General features: G+C 48.8%; 1 protein-coding gene across 8 annotated transcripts in view; it reads right to left on the minus strand.

Moving 5' to 3' along the window:
• The window catches only part of ABLIM3 (actin binding LIM protein family member 3), a 109,761-nt gene that overhangs the window by 40,993 nt on the left and 48,361 nt on the right, over window positions 1-20,407 (minus strand). For all 8 annotated transcript variants that reach the window (XM_070517216.1, XM_070517220.1, XM_070517219.1 and 5 more), the window contains 5 exons: window positions 19,202-19,385; window positions 17,237-17,349; window positions 11,081-11,207; window positions 7,069-7,162; window positions 382-469 (listed from right to left, as the gene is read on the minus strand). In XM_070517216.1, the coding sequence (XP_070373317.1) occupies window positions 382-469; window positions 7,069-7,162; window positions 11,081-11,207; window positions 17,237-17,349; window positions 19,202-19,385 (606 nt within the window). The remainder of the gene's footprint in view (window positions 1-381; window positions 470-7,068; window positions 7,163-11,080; window positions 11,208-17,236; window positions 17,350-19,201; window positions 19,386-20,407) is intronic.

The following is a 20,407-nucleotide window of genomic DNA, read 5'->3' on the forward strand; positions in this document are numbered from 1 at the left end:
GGGGAGAGGGACGTGGGGTAGAGGCTGTGATGCTGCAGACACTGTGCAACCAAGCCATTCTTCTGAGGTTCTCTGACCACTTGGCCTCATTTAGCTCAAATTCCCACCCCCAGGCAGAGCCAGGGGAGTCTGCTCAGAGCATTTCCAGGGAAGCAGGCCAGCTAGGCAGCGGGTGGAGGCGCACAGGGACGGAAGGCAGATTACATGTCACTTCACATTAGCCACACCGGCAACTTTCCCGAACCACCCAGAGAGGGGCGAATTAATTGCAATTTTGAGGACAAGCCAAAAGCAAAGATAACACTGAAATGAAAGGGAATTTTATTTCCTTTCCAGCCATGGGTAGATAGGAATGCTTTATGGAGGCTCGTTTTTGCTTACCTGTGAGGTACATCTCCTCCCCTTCAGTGAACATCTGGTGGCAGCGTACACATCTGGCACAGGTTGGGTGGTAGTGCTTCCCTCCTGCCTATGGAAATAAAAAGAAGAAACAGGAGGTCAGAGCTGGAGCTGCTGTCCAGTGGGGCAGGTTGGGTTTGAACATTTCCTGGACACATTAGTGATGTTGGCATCTTCATGGCCTGGAGGTTGGTTGGGAGTCTATCTGGGGAGTCCAGAACCATCTATAAAAGTCCACCCATGAAGCTTGGTGATTCCGCACCATGGGTCCCTGATGGCAGTTCACAGGACTTCCCTGACACCTGTACTTCTATTCTGGCAGGGGAGGGGCCCTTTGGAGGCCACTGGTCCCACATCCTCATTTCCAGATGAGGAAACAATCTTGCTTTGAGGACATCCCAGCCTTCCCGCAAGAATGGGACCCTTACCACTAATGGTACATGAGATGATTTTAAGTGGTACATGGACCCAGGATTTAATAACATTGAATCAATGAAAAAAATGATCTCCTTTCAATCCTCTATCAATACTTCTGGTTTTTTCAAGAAAACACCAGTTCGGTGCGATGTGTCTTTAACATCTATCCAAAACTTACTAATCTACCTTCTTAGGAACGAGAACAGGTGTGAGGTTGGGAGCCTCCACAAGCAGTAGAATCTAGCTAGAACTATATTTATTTTTTGGTTATCGGCAATATGGGAAGTGATCCTGGTTTTCCTGCTATGCTATATAAGTTTTCTTATACCTAAGTGAGTCAACTTAAAGACAAATTAAAGTATTAGTTAAGAATGAGTACACAAGGTTCATAGACATGGCAAAAATTGTGAGTGGCACATGAAGGCCCGACTTTAGGACTCAGTGGACAAATAAAAGGACCCGCAGAGCCAGGCCCTGTCGGGGAGCCTCTGACCCCCAGGCCAGCCCCATGATTGTTGCACCTGGGCGCCCCTGCCCCCAGCCCCAGCTCACCCCAGTCTGGCTTTGGTGAACCTCCTTCACTATTCCCACTTTCCTTCCCTACAATTATTTCAAGTCAAAATGGAAAGGATTTGCAGCTGCTAATTCTTCCATAGTGGGAAGAAAACGGCCTCAGAGAAGGTTGTGACTCAAGGTCTCACTGGAAGCCAGGAGCAGTGTTGGAGCTGGACCCCCGAGGGCCAGTCACCAGGCCAGCAATTACTTCCATGCTGACCATTCTGACACAAGTCCAGCCAAGAGGCCTGGATGTGAAAGGGCCTTTCAGTGGCAGCTCCAGCGTTTCTACACGGCAGGAGCCTGGAACAGTGGTTGGGCTGGAAGGTGGGGCTTGTTTTGCATGTTAGGGCAGGGATTTTAGGGGGCTATGTCTGGGGGAACTGATAAGAGACTGGGGGATTGTTAAAGGCCCCTCCCCAAGCCATCACTTGATCTGATATTAATGGGTTCCTTCCAATTCAAAAATTATAATTGTGTAATGGTGAAGGCTTATTTCTGAATCTTTTTCTTTGGGGAGGGGGTTGGGCACGGGCCTGCCTATTCTGGAGATACTTGATTTATTTTAAAAACTTAGCAAGAATGTGGAAAGGGCAGATTTTTAAAAAAGGAAAAAAATATCTCCAACATTTCTTTTTTCAGTCTTGGTTGTTTGCATGGCTCCCCTCAGTGATAAAATGTCCTTATCATCATCAAAGCAAACTGGGTTCGAACTTCGGAAGGAGCCTGCTGTTTTCCCAAGCTGAGATATCGTGGGACCAACTCTCTCGCACCGTGACAAGGATAATCGGTTTAATTAGTAGCCTCTTCCTACTTTGTGTCTCGTTATCATTTCAATTATAGACCTGTTTTCCAGGGTGGCAACAGTGCCTTGGCAAAACTGAAGCTTGGCATCTTCCTAAATGTCACGCTCCTCCCCAGCCCCCCCGCCCCCACGCCACCCCAACTGAAAGATGCTTCGTGCCCATCTCAGCAACCCCGGGCAGGGGTGATGTTGAAAAGAACTTGAGGGAGGGGAGGCTTCCAGAGCAGCCGGTCCCAGCATAAGGAGAACCAAGTCAGTGAGGTGTGATGAGACATTCTGTCTGTTAACAACCGAAGTCAAGAAAATAGTGAAGAAAAGTGGCAAAGCATTAGTACCAGAAAAATGGGGCCACAGTGGAGTGGACTGAGAACTGCAAACTTACTGAAGTTGGGTTAGAAAATGCAGCACAAAGACACCAGGTGTGTGGTTCTCCTTGGCGAGGACACAGACTAGGAAGGAAGAAGTGTGAGTGGCATGCAGCACAGTGGGCTTTATCACTGAGGAAGGGATTGTGGGAGGGCCTGGAGAGGAATGGGAAGGGGAAACGGTATTTAATTAAGTGCCTATTGTGTACCTAGGAATGCACTGGGCCCTGTACTGGGCAACTGTTGTTTTTGCCTGGCTAACATTCTGCCCTCTTCTTCCAGAAACAGCATCAGGCCTTTCCTGGGTGGGACCACCCTTTCGCAAATCAGTCCACGTGTTAAGTAGGGCTGACCCCACCAATAAGCTATTTCAGCTCTATGGTCACAGCTATTGGTTTGGAGATGGGCCTGAGACTGTCCAGTGAGAGCCAGTCCCAGGATGTTTGCTGAGCTGTTAGAAAAGAGCAGCTCTCCTTCCACTTGGGATGCTGGCTGATAGGATGTAGCCTGGACACCTGGTGTCCAACTTCCCCATCATGAAGGAGAGGCTTCCCGAGAATAAAGCCAACACAGAAGCAAGTGGAGCCAAGATGGCGAGATATTCCAAATGCATTTGTTTGAACACTGGATCCAGCTGTGCCTGAAGCGAGAATTACTCTTGGGTTTTTTATTACGGCAGCTGGTAAATTTCCTTTTGGCCTGAGCCATTTGAGTATAGCTTCTGCCCTTGTAACCAAAAACATCCTAACTGTAAAGGAAAAACACACTCCTGTGTGTGTCCTTTACTCCCACACTACTACCACACTCGTAGCACTTCTGATACCAGATGTGTGGGATTTTTTCCCCCACACCAAGCAATTCTCTGAGACAACAGCTGAGTGTCCTACAGCTTAACTCAATTCTGACACTATCTACCTGGAGAAAGTGTCAGATCCCACAGGTTAAGGGCTCAGTCCCACAAGACTGTCCCTCTCAACTACCATAAACACACTTCAGATACCAATCCTATGCCCCATGTTGTTACCTGTACTTCTGACTGACTGGCTATAAACTGAGGTTCCCATGACCCCCAACTTGGGTTTGGCAATTTGCCAGAATAGCTCATAGCACTCAGGGAAACACATTTACTGGTTTATTACAAAAGGATATGATAAAGGACACAGACGAACATCCAGATGGAAGAGATACACAAGGGCAAGGTATGCGGCAGGGGTGTGGAGCTTCCATGCCCTCTCCATGTGCCCCACTCTCCCAGCACCTCCACGTGTTCACGAACCTGCAAGCTCTCCGAACCCTGTACTTTTGGGATATTTACGGAAGCTTCACTTCACAGGCATGATCCATCATTAACTCAATTCCTAGTCCCTCTCTCTCTCCTGGAGGATGTGAGATGGGGCTGAAAGTTTTAACCTTCTAATCATGGTTTGGTCTCTCTGGTGACCAGCCCTCAACCAGGAGCCCATCAGGAGTCACTTCGTTAGAAGAAAAGACACCCTATCACCCAGGAAATTCCAATGGATTTAGGAGCTCTGTGTCAGGAACCAGGTCAAAGACCAAATATTAGAACTAAAGATGCTCCTAGAGCTCTTATCACCTAGGAAAGTACAAAGATTTTAGGAGCTCTGTGCCAGGGACTGGGGCAGAGACCAGTTATATTTTTTCTATTATTTCACACTAATATGTCCATTAGGAGTTAAATAACAGTAGTATTCTCCATTGTTAGATAAAGACTCTAAGACTCAGAGAAGATGACTTGCTTCAGGTTTCATGGCTATAAGTGGTAAAATTAGAACCCAAGTGTGTTTTCCCCTAGCCACGTATTTTTCATGACATCGCACTACCTCAGAGAACCCCGAGTGGCCGAGAGCTGTGGGCATCGGTGTGGGATATAGGACCTAGAGTCCTAGATTTCAGCTCTGTCTCCACCAGAAACACTGTGTGTGACCTTGGAAACACATCACATGTCTTGTGGCTCACTATTCTCATCTGTAAAACGAGGAGGGTGAGCTGGTTGATTGCTAAAAGTCTCTGCCAGCTCTAAGAAAAAAAATCAATACGTTCGAGATGCTAATGGAGCCTCACGCAAAGGGAATCAATTGAAACCCAGTCACAACAGCTGCCTCAGAAGAGGAGGCTCCCACAATGCTAAACGGCAGGAACACGCGGGAAAAGACACCCACTGCCGACAGAATGTCAGAGCAGCTGAGACGAATTCCCGTCTACAGTCCTGTGTGCCATTGAGTTTTTCCTTCCTGAAAGAAGAGTCTGCTTTTATGATCTCTCATCCCACCCACCCTTTACCTCACTACAGTGCAGATGCCTCTCCCCCACAATCCTGCAGACCCCAGAGACTGTACTCCTGAAGGTGACCCTTCCCCACACCCCAGAGCTTTTTCTCCATCCACATAGTCCTTACCTGCTCTGGCGAACCTGACCAACACTCTGACTGACCTCGCCATCTTTTCTGAAGCTCTGTTCTCTTACTGCCCCTCCCTCTTTCTCCCCCACCTCCCTGACTGCCCTTCTTCTGATAACTCCTCAGCCTCCTTCTGCCACCTGCAAGCAGCCACTCTCCAAGGCTCCCTTCAGCCCGCTTCCTCTCTCTCTTGGAAATCCTGATGACTCCCATGGTGCTGACTATTTTTCCAATCCCAGCATTTCTGAGATTGGTCCCTCCAGGCCTGAGCTTTGTTCCCGAGCCCTGCTCCACATTTCTGACTGCCTTCTTGAAACTTTCCCAGAATTTCAATCACAACCCATCCCAAACGGAACTCGCTGTGTTTCTGCCCAGATCAGCTTCTTTCTCTGCCACCCCCAGTTCTGCAGATAGTGACAACAGACTACCTCTTACCCAGGCCTGACTCTTTGGTACAACTTTTGGCCTCTTCTCCTTCAGTCCTCACGTCTACAAGTTGTCGCACAGTGGCAAAGCATTGGAATTCTACTGCCATAACCCTTGAGACAGGGTGGTTGTCCTTTCCACTGCTACTGTACCTCTTGACTCCTTCTGGCGTCATGGCCTCCTTGCTGGTCTCCCACTTCTAGTTTCTTTCCTCCACATTTAGCCTGTGTACATCACGTAATTCTCCCAAAGGTGCAGCTCTAAGCACGTCACTTCTGGCTGATCTTTCCTCAACCCCCATTGCTCAGTGAATTGCATACAAACTCCTTCCCCCGGTATCAAGCCCTCGGAAACCTGGGCCCAACACCCTGCCGGCGCTCCTGTTTCATGCCTTATCTTCCACGTTGGGCTCCTGGAAATGCTTAATAGTTTATCAACTCTGTGCATTTGTTTATCTTATTCTCTCTGACTCCCTATCTGTTAAAAACAATCTTATCACGTTGCAACTTGGTTTAAAACTCTCCAATGGCTTTCCATTGCATTTACTATAAAATCCAAACTCTTAAATGGGTCTACAAAACCCTATATGGTATGCCTTATATGATGTACTCCACTGCCCCCTAGCCCTGATTTATATAATTCAGCCACACAGGCCTTCTTCTCTTTTCCCTGAATGGGTCAAGCTCATTTTCCCTCCAGCTCTTCACACGACAGCTTCCTTCTCATTCTCAGGGCTCAGCTTCAATGCATCTCTTCAGAGAGTTCTTTCCTGGTTGCTACACGCTCTCCTGCTGAGCCCAGATATGGCTGCAGAATCCTTCTCGACATAGTGCTGATGCCAGGTAACCGCAACCAACTGGCCAATTTGCCAGAATTAATGATTCTGCTTGCAAGAGCTGACCCAGTCTGCTGTCCTTCAGCCATTGTCAGATGGGAAAACTGAGGCCTAGAGAGTCAAAGATATTCACGAAAATCTGAGCATGTGTTAGCAGTCGAGGCAATATTAGAAACTAATTGTTTCTACTCTTAGGCTATTGTTTTTCACTTGCACCAAACTCTTTCTTGTTTCTAATTCCTCAAGGTGGGTGGTCCCAAAGCCTAGGAAGACAGCCTCCTGGACCCAGAGGGTGTGGGAAGGAAGGCCAGGAAGACCAGTGGACAGGGGGCTCAGGCAGGGGCTCAGCAAGGGAGCTGCAGGTTGTCTGTCACTGGCAGAGCAAGCTGTGCATTGGAGGCGTTGGAGAGCTGTTGCCATGGCGATGGACCAGCCAAAGGAGGGCTTAGGGAGCAAGCTGCTAGACAAGCTGGTTCTTAAATCAGCACATTACCAAATGCCGAAAAAACAAAAAAAAAGTCTTCCATCCCCTAGCAGGGTTAGGAAGAAAATCCTAATTGTCACTCCTCAGTAATCTATCAGGGTCTGAATCCAGAGAAGCAACTCCTATTCTCAGCCCAGCATTTTCTGAATCAGGAATAATTTTGCCCAGGTTCTCCTTTTGGGGGTGCCCAGAGAGGCAAGGTTATCTGCTCAAGGTCATGTAGCTAAGCTGGGGTACAGGAAGCAGGGGGAGGTGGAGGCTATGGAAGAAGGGATCTGGGGTGACTTGCTCCTTTCTCAGTGACGACTTTTTGGAGTCACAGGCTATCCTGTTCAAATACCTTCATGGTTACTTGAACCCACTCACCTCCAAGACCCTGCCGCTGATGTATCGGTCACAAGTCTCACATTTAATGCCAAACTGGGAGTGGTAGTCAGACTCGCAGTACGGAACGCCATCCCTGCAAGAGGAAATCCACACAGGAAGAGGAAGTTGGGGGGGTTCGTGGGGGTGTCACATGGAGGTTCCAGGATCTGCAGCCAACAGGGACTGGGCCAAGATGAGAAGCACTGGGAGAGCTTGTTAAAAATGCAAACTCCTGAGACACCCCTCAGACCAATGAAATCAGAGACTTCTTGGGAGGGGGGTCCAGGAATCTGCATCTTGACAAACTCCCGGAGTATGCCTAGAACCCACTGGTCTGCTGCTGGCTGTGGGCGTCCCTTTCCCACTCTCCGTCTTCCCCCTCCCCACAAATTCTCCAGACCCACTCTCTTCTCTGTATCTCAAAACGTTCTTTAAAAAAATCATTTAAAAAATTTGTTTTATTTTATTTAGAATAGGCAATATTTGCATATGGCATATTACAAAAGCACAAAGGGAAAAATCATCACCCTCCTTCCAGCCCCTTCCAGTTTCCCTTCCAGGAAAACCAGGACGTAATCAATGTGATCAATTTGTGCATATCCTGAAGGGTTCCTCCGCTAATAAAGAATTTCACCTGTACTGAAAGAATCATCTGATTGTGCTACTAGATCAGCACGTAACAGGAACCTCCTGTGACCACCTTCTACGTGCTCCAGGGTACATTTTGCCCCATGCTTATAACTTATCAGGTAGCAATAAGATCATTAATTATTCTTATACTACTCCCTACTACTACCAGCCACTGACATTTATTGCTTGGTGTGCGCCGGGCCCTCTGATGGTTTTACAGAGATTATTTCATTTAACCCTTAGGACAGCCCTATGAGGTTGCAACTATCAGTCTCCCCATTGTGAGGATGAGAAAACCCAACTTGAATGACCTAGAACTGGATTCAAACACAGGAGGTCTGGTTTCTCACTTATGTTGTCACGAGGATGAAAGGACATGGCTCCAGGGTGTCCAGGGCTCGGCACAGCACCTGGCCTTGTGAGCACTCAGCAAATGGCAGCCAGAGGAATCCCCATGATGCTGAGAGGGGTCTTCAAGGAGGACGTTTGGGGCTCAGCTTTCTAGGGCCAATGTGGAGATAGTTGGGGGCATCAGAGAGTTCAGCCCAGCTTCTGGGCCCTGCCTAGCTCTAAGGACTAGATCTGATGACATTTTCCAAAGTGCTGATGACACAAAGTGCAGTGATGAGAGAGGGACGTTTCCCCTACTTTTGCGTGTAAAAGAACTTGGCTCAGACCTAGAGAGCCTACAGGACAAGCATGTCGTTTTTCCATTTCCAAGTTGTTGCCATGGTGGGATTTCTGGGAGCCCAGCCCGGGCAGCAGGGTGGGCAGTGACTTCCTGAAGGAGAAGCGGCAGTAACGACCGATGCCTGGCAAAGGCCCAGAGGTGAGACTGTGCCCACAAGGCAAGGACTTGTTGGTGAGCCCATGAGACAAGGCTCCCCGACCCCTCCCAATGCTTCCACACTCTGTGGGTGTGGGGGCTGAGTCTGCAGGGGGATAAAGTCATTTGTCAGGAGGTGGATGCAATAAGCCAGCAGAATTTGGGTATAAATGCCAACACCACTTCATTTGGGCCCATGGGCTGCTGAGGCCTTGGAGAATTTGAAATACACATGATTCTAAAAAGCAGCAGATGGTAAAAATCAATATTTACTGCACACTTATTAGGTACAAAGCACAGATCTCTGAGCCTTTGCACAACCCTATGAGGTAGGTCTTTGATCCACGTTTTTATAAATGAGGAAACAGACTCAGAGAAATTGAGTCTCTTGCCAAAGTCTTGTAGGCTGGGCTTCTAACCCGGGTGTTGATGCCAAGCCAGTGCCTTACTGCCACTCTGCCAGCAGACAGATGAAGAGCCCAGAGCCAGGCTACAGAGGCCCAAGGTGTGGTGGGCAATCTGGGCTGGGCCTCCTTGAGAGGATCTCTCAGCAAACCCTTACTTCCCAGAGAATTCTGATTTAGGCTCGCAGACTCAAGGACTCCTGGCCGGCCACTCACTAAGGGCACTCCCTACTTGGCAGGCACACAGGGGAATGCCAAACTCCTACTAATATGGCATTCAAAGCTCTCGATGATGTGACCTCAGCTCACCTCTGCAGCCTCGGACCCTGCTTCACCCGTGCACCCGCCTGAGCTCCAGCAAACAGGGTGGATGCGTCCAGCACCTCCCTGCCCGTGCCCAGGCTGAGCATTCTGCCTAGAAGCTCTCCTTTGCATTTTCAAGACTTGGCCCCCTTTTCAAGGTCCAGCTCAAACGCCACTATCTTCCATGAAGCTCTCACAGATTCCAGATTCCACTTCCTGCTAGTTAGAAAGTGATTCTTCCTTTCTCTGAATATTCACAGCCCTTCACTCAGACCTCTGACACAGACCAGTGCTGTCTGGCCAGCTTCCATCTCCCTTTCCGCTGGTAGAAGAAACCCTCGCCGAGGTTTTCCTTCGGGAGCCAGCCCTTCCCACTCACAGTTACTGTGGATCACAGAGGGATGCCCTCTGGCTCTAAGGTTCAGATTCTCCTGGCCAGTGATTGGTTAAAAATGGGTCACCAACGGTGGCCAAGTCAGGGGTGGCTGTGGGACTTTTGCTGGAATTCTTGGGAAAGTCTACTGGGCTTGCTAAACTGATAGAATGCAAGTCTGGAGTTGCTGGTGGTCATTTTGCTACCCCTTGGGGTGGGCCTGCTTGAGAATGAATCCAAAACAGAGGAAGGCAGAGCTGAGAGAGAGAGAAGCAGAGAGAGACAGAAAGAGAGAGAGAGACTTCTAAAGTGCTGATGACATCTTTAAGCCCCTGGATTCAGCCATGCCAGAAGCCAGTATGCCTCTGGCCTTCCCATTTCTATGAGTCAATAAGCTCCCATTTTTGCTTTTAAGTGAGTTTGAGTTGGGTTTTCTGTCACTTATGACCAAAAGAGTCTTAAAGAATAAAACATCTTGAGCTCCCTATCACATATCCCTGGTGTCATAATTCTTTATGGATATAGCTTATCTCTCTTATGAGACTATAACTTTCTTGACGGCAGAAACCACGTGTGCTGCAACTTGACACGCTCACTATGTCCTAGCACCAGGCCAGAGAGTGGTACCTAGGAAGTGTCTGGGGTCATAAAGTGTCAAAGTCGTGAGGGTCTGTGGTCATAATTTCTTTTAGGTACTTGAGTCTATAAATGAGGTCACGAGGCCTACCAGCAAGGGGGGCTTGTCTAGTGCTGCAGTGTGTAGGTCGCTGGGGCTGGGCCCTCTCTCCTTTGGTGTTTATCATCTCCTCTCATCTCAGTTAAAGTCATTCAATGACTATATTATTGACTATGGGTCAGGCATTGCGCTAAAGGCAGCAGTGAATAAAACAAAGTCCCTGCCCTGGCGAGCACAGACATTAAATACTCTCACTAGAGCAGGGTACCTACCCCCTCGGTTTCCACAAGTTTTAAATGGGGATAAATACCTGATGGGAATTTAACATGATAATCTACACACAGCAGTTAATATGTTCCTTGTACATAACAGAAACTCAAGTAATGGCAGCTGGTATTATTATCATTATTAAAAAGTTAACATGGATAGATATACAATTGCAAATGGTGATAGCCAGTATGAAGGAAATGAACAGGGGAGAACAAGGGCCTCATGAGGGCCAGTACTGGGGACTGGAGCTGGGAAGAGATGGTATGGGGCCACTCTGGAGGAGAGGGTGTGGGACCTGAGACCGGAAGGAAGGGAAGGAGTAAGCACGTGAGGAACGGAGAAAATCTCAGGCAGAGGAAACACCATGGGAGGACCCGGGGAGCTGGTGAGATGCTGCTTGTGGCTGAAGTGTGGTAGGTGGATGGAAATGAAGGGGGATACTGCTGGAGGTTCAGGTAAGGGCTAAAGGGGGAATGCCTGCTGGAATGCAGAAGCCCAGGAAGCTGAGGCAGGGAAAGGGGGAGACCCACTTGCTGATGTACTCCCCGGTGAGGATGACGCTGCAGGTCTGGCATTTGAAGCAGCTGACGTGCCACTGCTTGTCCAGTGCCAGGAGCGACTGGCCGTGTTTGATCTCCTCCTTGCACCCAGCACAGTCTGCAAAGACAAGAGGATGCTGCTGAGTAAAACATCCTGGGCTCCTTTGACCACTGCCATCATCTCACACCCAAGTCAAGGAAATCCTCTGTGAACAGCAGTTTTCCCACAGCGTTTCCCACCCTGGCAGTGGCACCTGTCCAGAGGCTCTGCCAGGGGATAGAAAAGGCCAGCGGAGCCCTGGCTTCTAGACAAGGGGTCTTGGTGTGAGGGAGAAAGAAAGAACTCCCAGCGTTCCTCCAGACAGTTCTCTGCTTGTCATCCCGACCACTGTTCATCCAGAGGGGGCCCTGCACGGTTTCTGGCTGTCCTCAAGTTGCTAACTCAGCTCATGACCTGGGGACCTGCAGCACCAGCGTCACAGGGAGCTTGCAGACATGCAGCACTGCAGGCCCCATCCCGACCTCCTGAATTTTAGCAAGAGTCCCTGGGCAGCAAAGTTTGAGAAGCACTGCTCCAAGGGACAAACTCACTATCTATTTTTTCTCAGCCTTAGGCTATATGCTCAACGGCAAGAGCAAGTGTCTTTGTTTTGTGTGTTTTGTGCTTAAATCTATTCTTTTGCCCAGCACCATGCTTGGCACATAGTAGGAACTCAAAGCATATTTGCTGAACAAGTATGAACGAGCAGACCTTATAGTACCCAGGCAAAGGATAGGATTTACCATCTCACCCCTCCCCAACGTGCTTATATGCCAACCTTTGCCTCCCCAAGTAGCAAGGATTAAAGAGTCTGACAAGACTGTTCCAAAGCAGAAACGTGGCCTCACTCTCCATCTCCATCACCCTGGAATGGGCACTGGGGCCAAAAGAATGTGGGGGGCCCAGCATCTGCTGTTACTCAATCAATGTCTGGGGAGGGGAAGGAAATGCAGCCCATGTCCAAGGTACTTGGAAGACGCTGGGAATTTGGGCCTAGCCGACCGGATGACCCACTCTTGAGGAGGAAAGGGCCGTGGGGCAAAGGTGACCAGAGGACAAACCTCCCTGTTGGCGTTGCAAGACAAACTCTCACTCTAGAGCAGTGGGGAGAAAAGAAACTGCATTTCAAGTTGGGAGAGGCTGGCTGGAAGCCCTCACAGCCAGCTGGGAGCCAGTTCTGGGAGAGAAGATGATGTGTCCGGGTGTCCAGGAAGGGGGTGTGCCCAGCAGGCTGTGTGGAGGGTCTGGGCCCTGATGAAGTGTTGGTATGAGGCAGCTCCCACAATACCCAGCTCTTGGCCGCTTAGCGCCTCTCTAACATCCCTTAGCTCGGGCTTGGGGCAGTAAGGTCTCCGACTGCAAAATGCTTCAAGCCCCAGGCCGTCAAACGGGGGCTGGGAGATTGGTTTTGGGATTTACTTCTTTTTCTTTCTTTTCTCCTGGGATAAGTCTCCCTCCTCCCCTGCCCCCCATGATAATAATCACAGGTTTCAGAACATAATCATTCAGAGAGGTCAGGCACCCCCTCCTCTTTTATAGACAGGCATCTTAAGCGATTTTCCCATGCTCAGTATAGAAGAACCCAAGGGCCCAGGCATCTGGTCTAGCTTTCTAGGCCACAAATACTGAACTGGTGTCTCTGTGAGCCCGCCTGACGGTGTTAAACCCAGAGGGGCTCAGAGTTCACAGAACATTTGGTCAAACATCCCATGCAACGCAGGAGTCTACAGCATTCTTGACAGGTGGCACCACCTTTGCTCAGTCGCCTCCGGGGTGGGCAGCTCCCCGCTCTTGAGGAAGTCCACTTTCCTTTGGATTGGTGAGATTGTCATGACTGCCGTCTTCATATGGAGCCAAGACCCGACTCCTTGTCACTCCTATTTTATTCAACCAAGAATAATCTACCTCTTTCCCCACGTGACAGTTCCTTCAAATATTTAAAGGCAACTATAGTTTCTCTCTTCTCCTTCCTTCCTCACATTTCACTTTGCCTTGCTTGGTATGGTCATCCACTGGTTAAATTCACTCATGGATTCCATGGAGATAGACATGTCATTGGCCAACAGAACAATTCCCTATTTCAACAAAACTTATTTGAATAGCTATATCCTTTCGTGGCCACATTCTAGCAATGAGTCCCGTCTCTCTAAGTTACAGTGACACATCTGAGAGGAACTTAGCTCCTTGAGTTAAAATTTAGGAGCCAGCACAGTGTAGTGGTTAGAGGTTGGGCTGAAAGGTTAGAGTGAGCTGGTGGGAGGCTGGCTAAGAGGAGAATTCCAGCTCCCCAGCGTACTAGTCACATGAATGCTAAGGCCCAGCTTCCTCATCTAGATATCTTCCTTAGAACACTGGTGTGAAGAGGAGTTGAAGTCAGGCCTGCGTGGGCTTAGCACAGTGTTTAGCATGTATGTGCCCAGTAAGTGGTTGCTGTCTTTATTATTTCGCATTCTCATGTTTTTAACCTATATTCTGTGCATTATCCAATCTCTGACTTGAAGCCAGAAGCAATATTCCTGATGTAGGGAAGGCCTGCTGATTCGTCCTGGGAATTCTGGGATTCCCTCTCCCTGTGGTTTTTCTTTTCGTGTTACACTGCTGGTCCTCAACTGTACTGGCTTCAGTATTCATCAGGACCTGTTTCTCCTTCTTCCTCCAACTTTCACTCCTGGCCATTGGTGGACTCCGGCACTCCATCCTGGAGCCCATGGGTCTGGTGTAATAAGCTGGGTCAGGAAAACCACATTCTATCCCAGGTTGGCTTCTGCAGAGCCAGCTGTCCACTCCATTCCTCATATGTTCCTCTATTCCAAAATTACAACATTCAGCTGGCAGAAAGTATGACGCCACCACCTGTTCCTCCCAAATCTCTCAGTGTCCTGAGGTCTTTAAAGACCCCAGACAGCAATTTTTAGTTTTCTTGACTGCGTCATTCCTTCCACTTAGATTAGCAAAAAGGAGTGGGTTTTGTGAGTTACAGCAAGCTCCCCACTTTGCTTTAGGCAACTAATCCAGGAAGACACGACCCTTCCTGATTAGCACGTCACGTCTCTGGCATAGGGCATTAAGGGAATAGGCTCCAAAGCAGACTGCCTGGGCTCACATCCCATTGCTATTATTTATTATCTGTATGACCTTGGGGAAGTCATTTATGCTCTTTGAGTCTTAGTTTCTCATCTATAAAACAATTACTCTTATCCCTCTCATAGAGTTGTAATGATTAAATGAGATATTATGTATAAAAAACAGTGTAGTGCCTGACAGTAGTAAGGGCCAATGTTAACAGTGGTGATAGTGGTGGTATTGGTGGTGCTGGTGGTGCTGCTACTGCTGCTGACTCTTCTAGCGACGTCTGTGCAGTGCCTGGCAATAGTAAGAGTCAATCAGTGTTAACAGTGGTGACGTGGTGGTGTTGGTGATGGTGGTGCAATAGTGATGGTGGTGGTTGTGGTGATGATAGAGGTGGTGATGGTGGTGGTGGTGGTGATGTTTGTGATAGTAGTGATGGTGGTGATGGTGGTGTTGGTGATGGTAGTGGTAGTGATGTTAGTGATGGTGGTGATGGTGGTGGTGACGGTGGTGTTGGTGATGGTAGTGTTGGTGATGCTAGTGATGGTGGTGATGATGGTGGTGACGGTGGTGTTGGTGATGGTAGTGGTGGTGATGTTGGTGATGGTGGTGATGGTGGTGGTGACAGTGGTGTTGGTGATGGCAGTGGTGGTGATGTTAGGGATGGTGGTGATGATGGTGATGCTGGTGTTGCTAGTGCTGCTGATTCTTCTCAGTGAGGTCTGTGAGGAAACATTCCTTCTTCCTATGGCAAGCAACACGATTCTTCTCTCTTGACAGTTCCTAAGTATTCTTTTTGATCTCTTTTGAGTAGATACTGCTCCTGCTTTTCAAGAATGTCTTTATTCACTCTACAGGGATGAAACTTCACAATCCTGTAGCTCAAAAAATACACCAAATTTTTCCTCCTTCTTTTTCCTTTTCAGTGATATGTTCTTCATCTTCGCACTCTCTCAGATCTGGTTTGGGTTCCCTCTGTCCTTGGGGAAGTCAGCAGACCTTCCAACATTCTGTCTAGGCAGGAAGCTACCTTGCCTTTGCGGCACCGACAGTTACCATGTTTGGGGAGAAAACATTTCTATGAAATATATGTATCACAGATCCGCAGATTGATGTCTTTACTTCATGAGTAACAAGATGAACAACAATCCTTGGTACTCCCCCGGGCACTGCCCCTGTGCTCACTTGCTCATTTTTACTCATTCTTCCTCACCTTCCTCTACCTCCTCTTCTGCAGAATTATGGTGGAGACATTGAACAGCCTCTCCTCGAGGACGTGCTCACATGCGAGACTCCCACACCCAGCTGAAGAACTCTCCTACCTGTCCGAGATCCCTGATGCATGCAGTAGCATGCAACACAGGCTCAGAGAAATAACAACAGATCCAGGAATCATTCCAAGTCCTCCCTTGGTGTGCTTTCTAGATTAAACCCCAAGCCAAATACATCCCTCACTGTATCTTTAGAGAGCATATTACACATTACGACAGATGTTAGTTTGATTCCCTGTATACTAATACATTTGCTTTCCACAAAGCTAGGTAAACTGAGCCTCAGGGAGGCTACGTGACTGCTTTGCATCATGCAGAAGATTGGCGGGCTCCTGATTCCCAGCTTGCCTGTCTTTCCAGCCTCACAACTGGTCCCACTGGTCTCTGGGTAGCTCAGCAGCATCAGCCACAGGGCCATGGTCCTGCATCCTATCATCCCAGCCTTGCTGTCATTCTGGATGATGCTTTCAAGGAGTTATGAAGGATAGCAGTGTGTGCAGTCAGCCAACTCAAGATGGAAACGGGCTCAGAGCAGCAAACTGTTCTTGAGCATCACCAAGGATGCCGAAGCAAGGGCTCTGCACATTCCACAAGCAGATCCGATTCAACTGAAAGGAAGGAAGGATGAGGAAGGGTGCCTTCCCCCTGTCTTTCTGTCCAGCTGACCACGCGGGGTGGTCTCTAATGGAGCCCCTGGGAGCCAAGCCCTGCTGACTCAGGGTGTTCCCTGCTCACCCTCCTTGGTCGAAGGCTGCCCCAGCATGCTGACTCTGCTGGTGCTGTGGCCAGCAGCCCCCACACCCGCACAGTGACGCAGCACAGGAGGCTAATGGGTTTTCATTGATTCTGCTGAAGAGGCCAGCAAGAGTGTCATGTAACATGAAAGAACACTGGAACTTAGCATGGTTTACCAAGACCCAGGGGGCTGGGTCCATGTGTGTGTGGGCATATGCAGGCAGCAGCCTGACAAGATGTCTGGGAACAGTGATTTAGACATCTTACTGCTAGACACACTTGAGTGGAACGGACACTCAAATTAGAATGACTATTCCAAGATACACTCTTGATCCTCAGATTTCTCCCAAATCTATGGTTTGGTGAGAAAACACAACATTTACTATGGCATGGCAGATGTTCCCCTCGTCCCTAGATGGTGGTTTTCAATCTTAGGAACAGCGAATGAATCACCCAGGAAGCTTATTAAGAGTGTAGATTTCTAGATTCCATTCCTAGAAGTCCAAAGTGGGCCTAGAAATCTGTATTTTCACCAGTTCTGCGTGAAGCTGATGCAGAGCTCCCTGGAACACATTCTAAGAGACACTGGCACAGCCCTTGTGGTTTGCTCCCACATTTGCTCTTTATTAAGACACATCAGCGTATTCATTTTTAGTGGAGTTTATAAACATCGAGAACCACTGGTGGCAAAACACCTGACTGGCTCTGTTGGGGTGCCCTTGGGAACGTGGATCCAGAGGGAAGGTCAGATCTGGAACCCAGATCATCCCAGAAGGGCCCCACCCAAGTGGCCAATATGTGGCACAGGTCATCACTGTTTATAGTTGGGCAGCCTGTTTTCCCTGCTTTTGTGCTTAGGGAAGCTCGTGAGTCTGGGCTGTGTGCCAACTGGGTCATGCTTCAGGAATCCTCCAGGATGAGAACCTCCCCCACTTCCCTCCAGGTCTGCTGGAGCGGTTAATGGAGGCGGGACAGGGGAACCTGGGGTGACAGCGCCTGCAGACAGGGAGGTGCCCAGTGGGGAGGACTCACGGCTTGGTCCACGGATCTTGATGGGTTTACTGCTGGTCATGGACTGGGAGCACGTCTGACACACGCATTCCTTCCCGCTGAAGGTCACCTTGTCTCCAATGGGGAAAGGCTTCCTGCAAGGGGGACGAGGGAGAAATTTAACACTCCTCTCTGGAGGGATTCTGTGTCTACTGGTGACATGACAACATGTGCTCAAAGCTCTCTGGTAACACACACAGCTTGTCTTCTAGAGCCCCAGGTAAATTCAAGCGCTGTCCACAGGGCTGGGCTGAGTTTACCACTCAGTTAAGGACAGGATTGGAACTGGAGGACCCCGGGGGCCATTAACATGATTTCAACACTGGGTAAACCATGACACTGAATTGAACTTCCATTTCTCATCTGCAGAACAAAGAGGTTAACAACTCCTCCTAGAGTTGCTCCTTCTCCTTGAAGAAGAACTCATTCAACTCCCAAACTTACCAAAATTTCTTCCTTTCACTATCCAGAGGTCCACAAATAACCTCTCCCTCTCCTCCTCTGCATTTGTGCAGTTTGAGCTCCATGGCTCAAGGTCTCAAGCTCCTACATATCCTGCCTCCCAACTAAATATAAACCATGTACAGAATCCCCGGCACTGTCAATCTCATCGTTGGACCGCTCTTGCGCATGCCATGTGGGACACCTGCTACATGGACTCTGGGCAGAAGCTTTGACACAGCCTTCCAGGAGCTCCACTGCCCTTTTATTAGCAACGTGGGACAGCAGAGGGAGAGCTGTGGCGAGAGTCAGGGGACCCGTGTTCTCATCACAGCCCAGGAATGGACTCATGGTAAAAGGACTTGGCATGACCTTGGGGAGGAAGCTCATCTCTACAAGACTTGACAAAAACTTCACTTTATACCATACAGACCCTACTGTGTCAACCTCCTGCGGGCCTGTGATTCAAGGACCCAGGGCCTGGGTCTTAAGAGATGGATGAATGAATGAATTCCATTGGGAGATTATATTTTCTTACACACTGTGTCATTAGTCTTAATCAGAAACTCTAATTGGTTAGTTACTCTTACTAGTAACTAACAGGTTATTTTACAGGTAGAACAATTCATCTATAATTCTTTTCCCAATTAAAAAAATGCATATATACTCTAATCATGCTTTACTTATGACTTAATTAGAACAGTCCATTAAATTATAGCGTATTTGTGGGCAGGGTTGAGGTTTTCTTTATTTTTCTCATCTCCTTAATGTGGTGCTTGGCATACAGTGGGACTGTAAAGTGCACTTGCTGAGTTAAGTGATTGGGATGCTGGGGGTTGGGAAGAGGGAACGGGTGAGGTTTCCATCACCTATCAGACATCCTGAGAGGCTGGGTGATTATCATTATGATAATGAAAGGGAGAATAAAAGCAGACACAATTATGCACCAGTCATGGAGCTAAGGTCTTTCTTTGCACACAGTATCTCATTCACATTCATGAAAACCCAACAAGGTTGGAATGGTTTTGATGCCCATCTTACTGATGAAGAAGCTGAGGCTTAGAGAAGTGAGGTCACTTGCCAGAGTCATGGAGGAAGGCTATAAACAGATGCCCCTGTACCATGTGTGGTACCATCTGGCTGACGGTGTGGGAGCCTGGGCCAGATCAGTGGTTTCCAAACTGAGTTATGAGAGGCCAGGGGCCTCACTAGTTCCTTTGGGGCTTTTGACGGGAAATGGGAGGCTGATTGTGGGGGCTCAGATCCTCACTCTGCCTTCATCGCAGGACACACTAGTGTTTTACATTAGATCACATCTGACAAATGGATTCAGTTGCTACAAGGCTTGAGAACCAGTGGCCTGTGAGATCTTCCCACCCCTGAGTTTCTAGAAACCCAAGTGTCCACCATAAAGCCCTGAAAACCCCAGACTGCCTGGGAAAGGCCATTTCTTCCCTCCCTGGGGCTCAGGCAGAGGGCCCCGGCCTCCGCTGGCCTCCCGCTCACCTGCACAGGCTGCACACGAAACACTTGGGGTGGTAGGTGCGGCCCAGGGCGGAGATGACCTCGCCCGTGATGAAGTCCCGGCAGCTGTCGCAGCGCGTGCCGTAGAGTTGCTGGTAGTCCTGGGTGCAAATGTACTCCTGGTTCTTGAAGAAGAAGCCTGACTGGGCCAGGCCACAGCCACACACTGGGGGAAACAAGGAGGGAGAAAGGGCAGGTTGAGGCCAGGAGGGTCTGCAAGCATGAGATTCTCATTGGGGACACAGCTGGTGCCTGTCGTCATGAGTGGCCAGAGGATGGTGACACGTGGGACCTCATGGGCCTTTGTGGCCAGTGTTCCTTAAAGTACAGCCAGAAGACCACTCACGTCAGAATCACCTGGCGGGCTTCTTAAGATGCCCATGCCTGGGCCTGCATCAGACTCCCTGGGGTTGAGGCCGGGTGTCTGCATTTTGACACACTCCCTAGCTGCCTCTGATGCACACTGACTGACTGAGATCACTGACCTACAATCCTCTCAACACCCAGATGAGAAGTTTAAGGCCATATGGCTCACGCAATGCTACATAGCTGGCGGTATCGGGAATTTGATAGAAGAATCATTCAGTTAAAAATTTCCTGGGCACTTTCTACGTGCGACTCTGTGCTAGGTGAAGACAATTTAGGATGGTGATAGGATGGACGATATGTGAAGTTTATAATCTGTCCTCACCATAGCCACAATGAGTGGGTCTGTTCCCAGCCAAGAATGATAAAACACAATGCCTGAACTGTGAAGAGCGAATGATATATGCAGAGAGAAGACTGTAGAGAACATACATCAGGGGTGACAGGCCATGGGCTGGTGCAGGCAATAAGCGCTGTGAGTGGGGAGGAAAAGGGAGCATGATCAGTGGGGGAGCAATCATGGGAGGCTTCTTGGAGGAGGTGGCACTTGAGGCGAACTTTGAAGGAACAGAATGAGCTAAAATCTAAAGGCAGGAAGTTGCAAGTGTGGAGGTGGGGCCAGGGTAGGTGTGGTGTTTTTAAGGAGTGGAAGATGGTAATACAGGAAAATATTGACAGGACAGTTGGAGGAGGGCCTGAGTCTAGCTTAAAAAATTTAGGTTTTGTGTGATACTGAGAAGCCATGGATGGATTTTCCCCTAGTTTTTAAAAACTTAAAGAAAAATTATTTTGAAAATCTCAGACATTTACAAAGGTAAAGAG

The sequence above is a fragment of the Equus asinus genome, chromosome 9, assembly GCF_041296235.1.
Source record: "Equus asinus isolate D_3611 breed Donkey chromosome 9, EquAss-T2T_v2, whole genome shotgun sequence".
NCBI classification, from domain to species: Eukaryota; Metazoa; Chordata; class Mammalia; order Perissodactyla; family Equidae; genus Equus; species Equus asinus.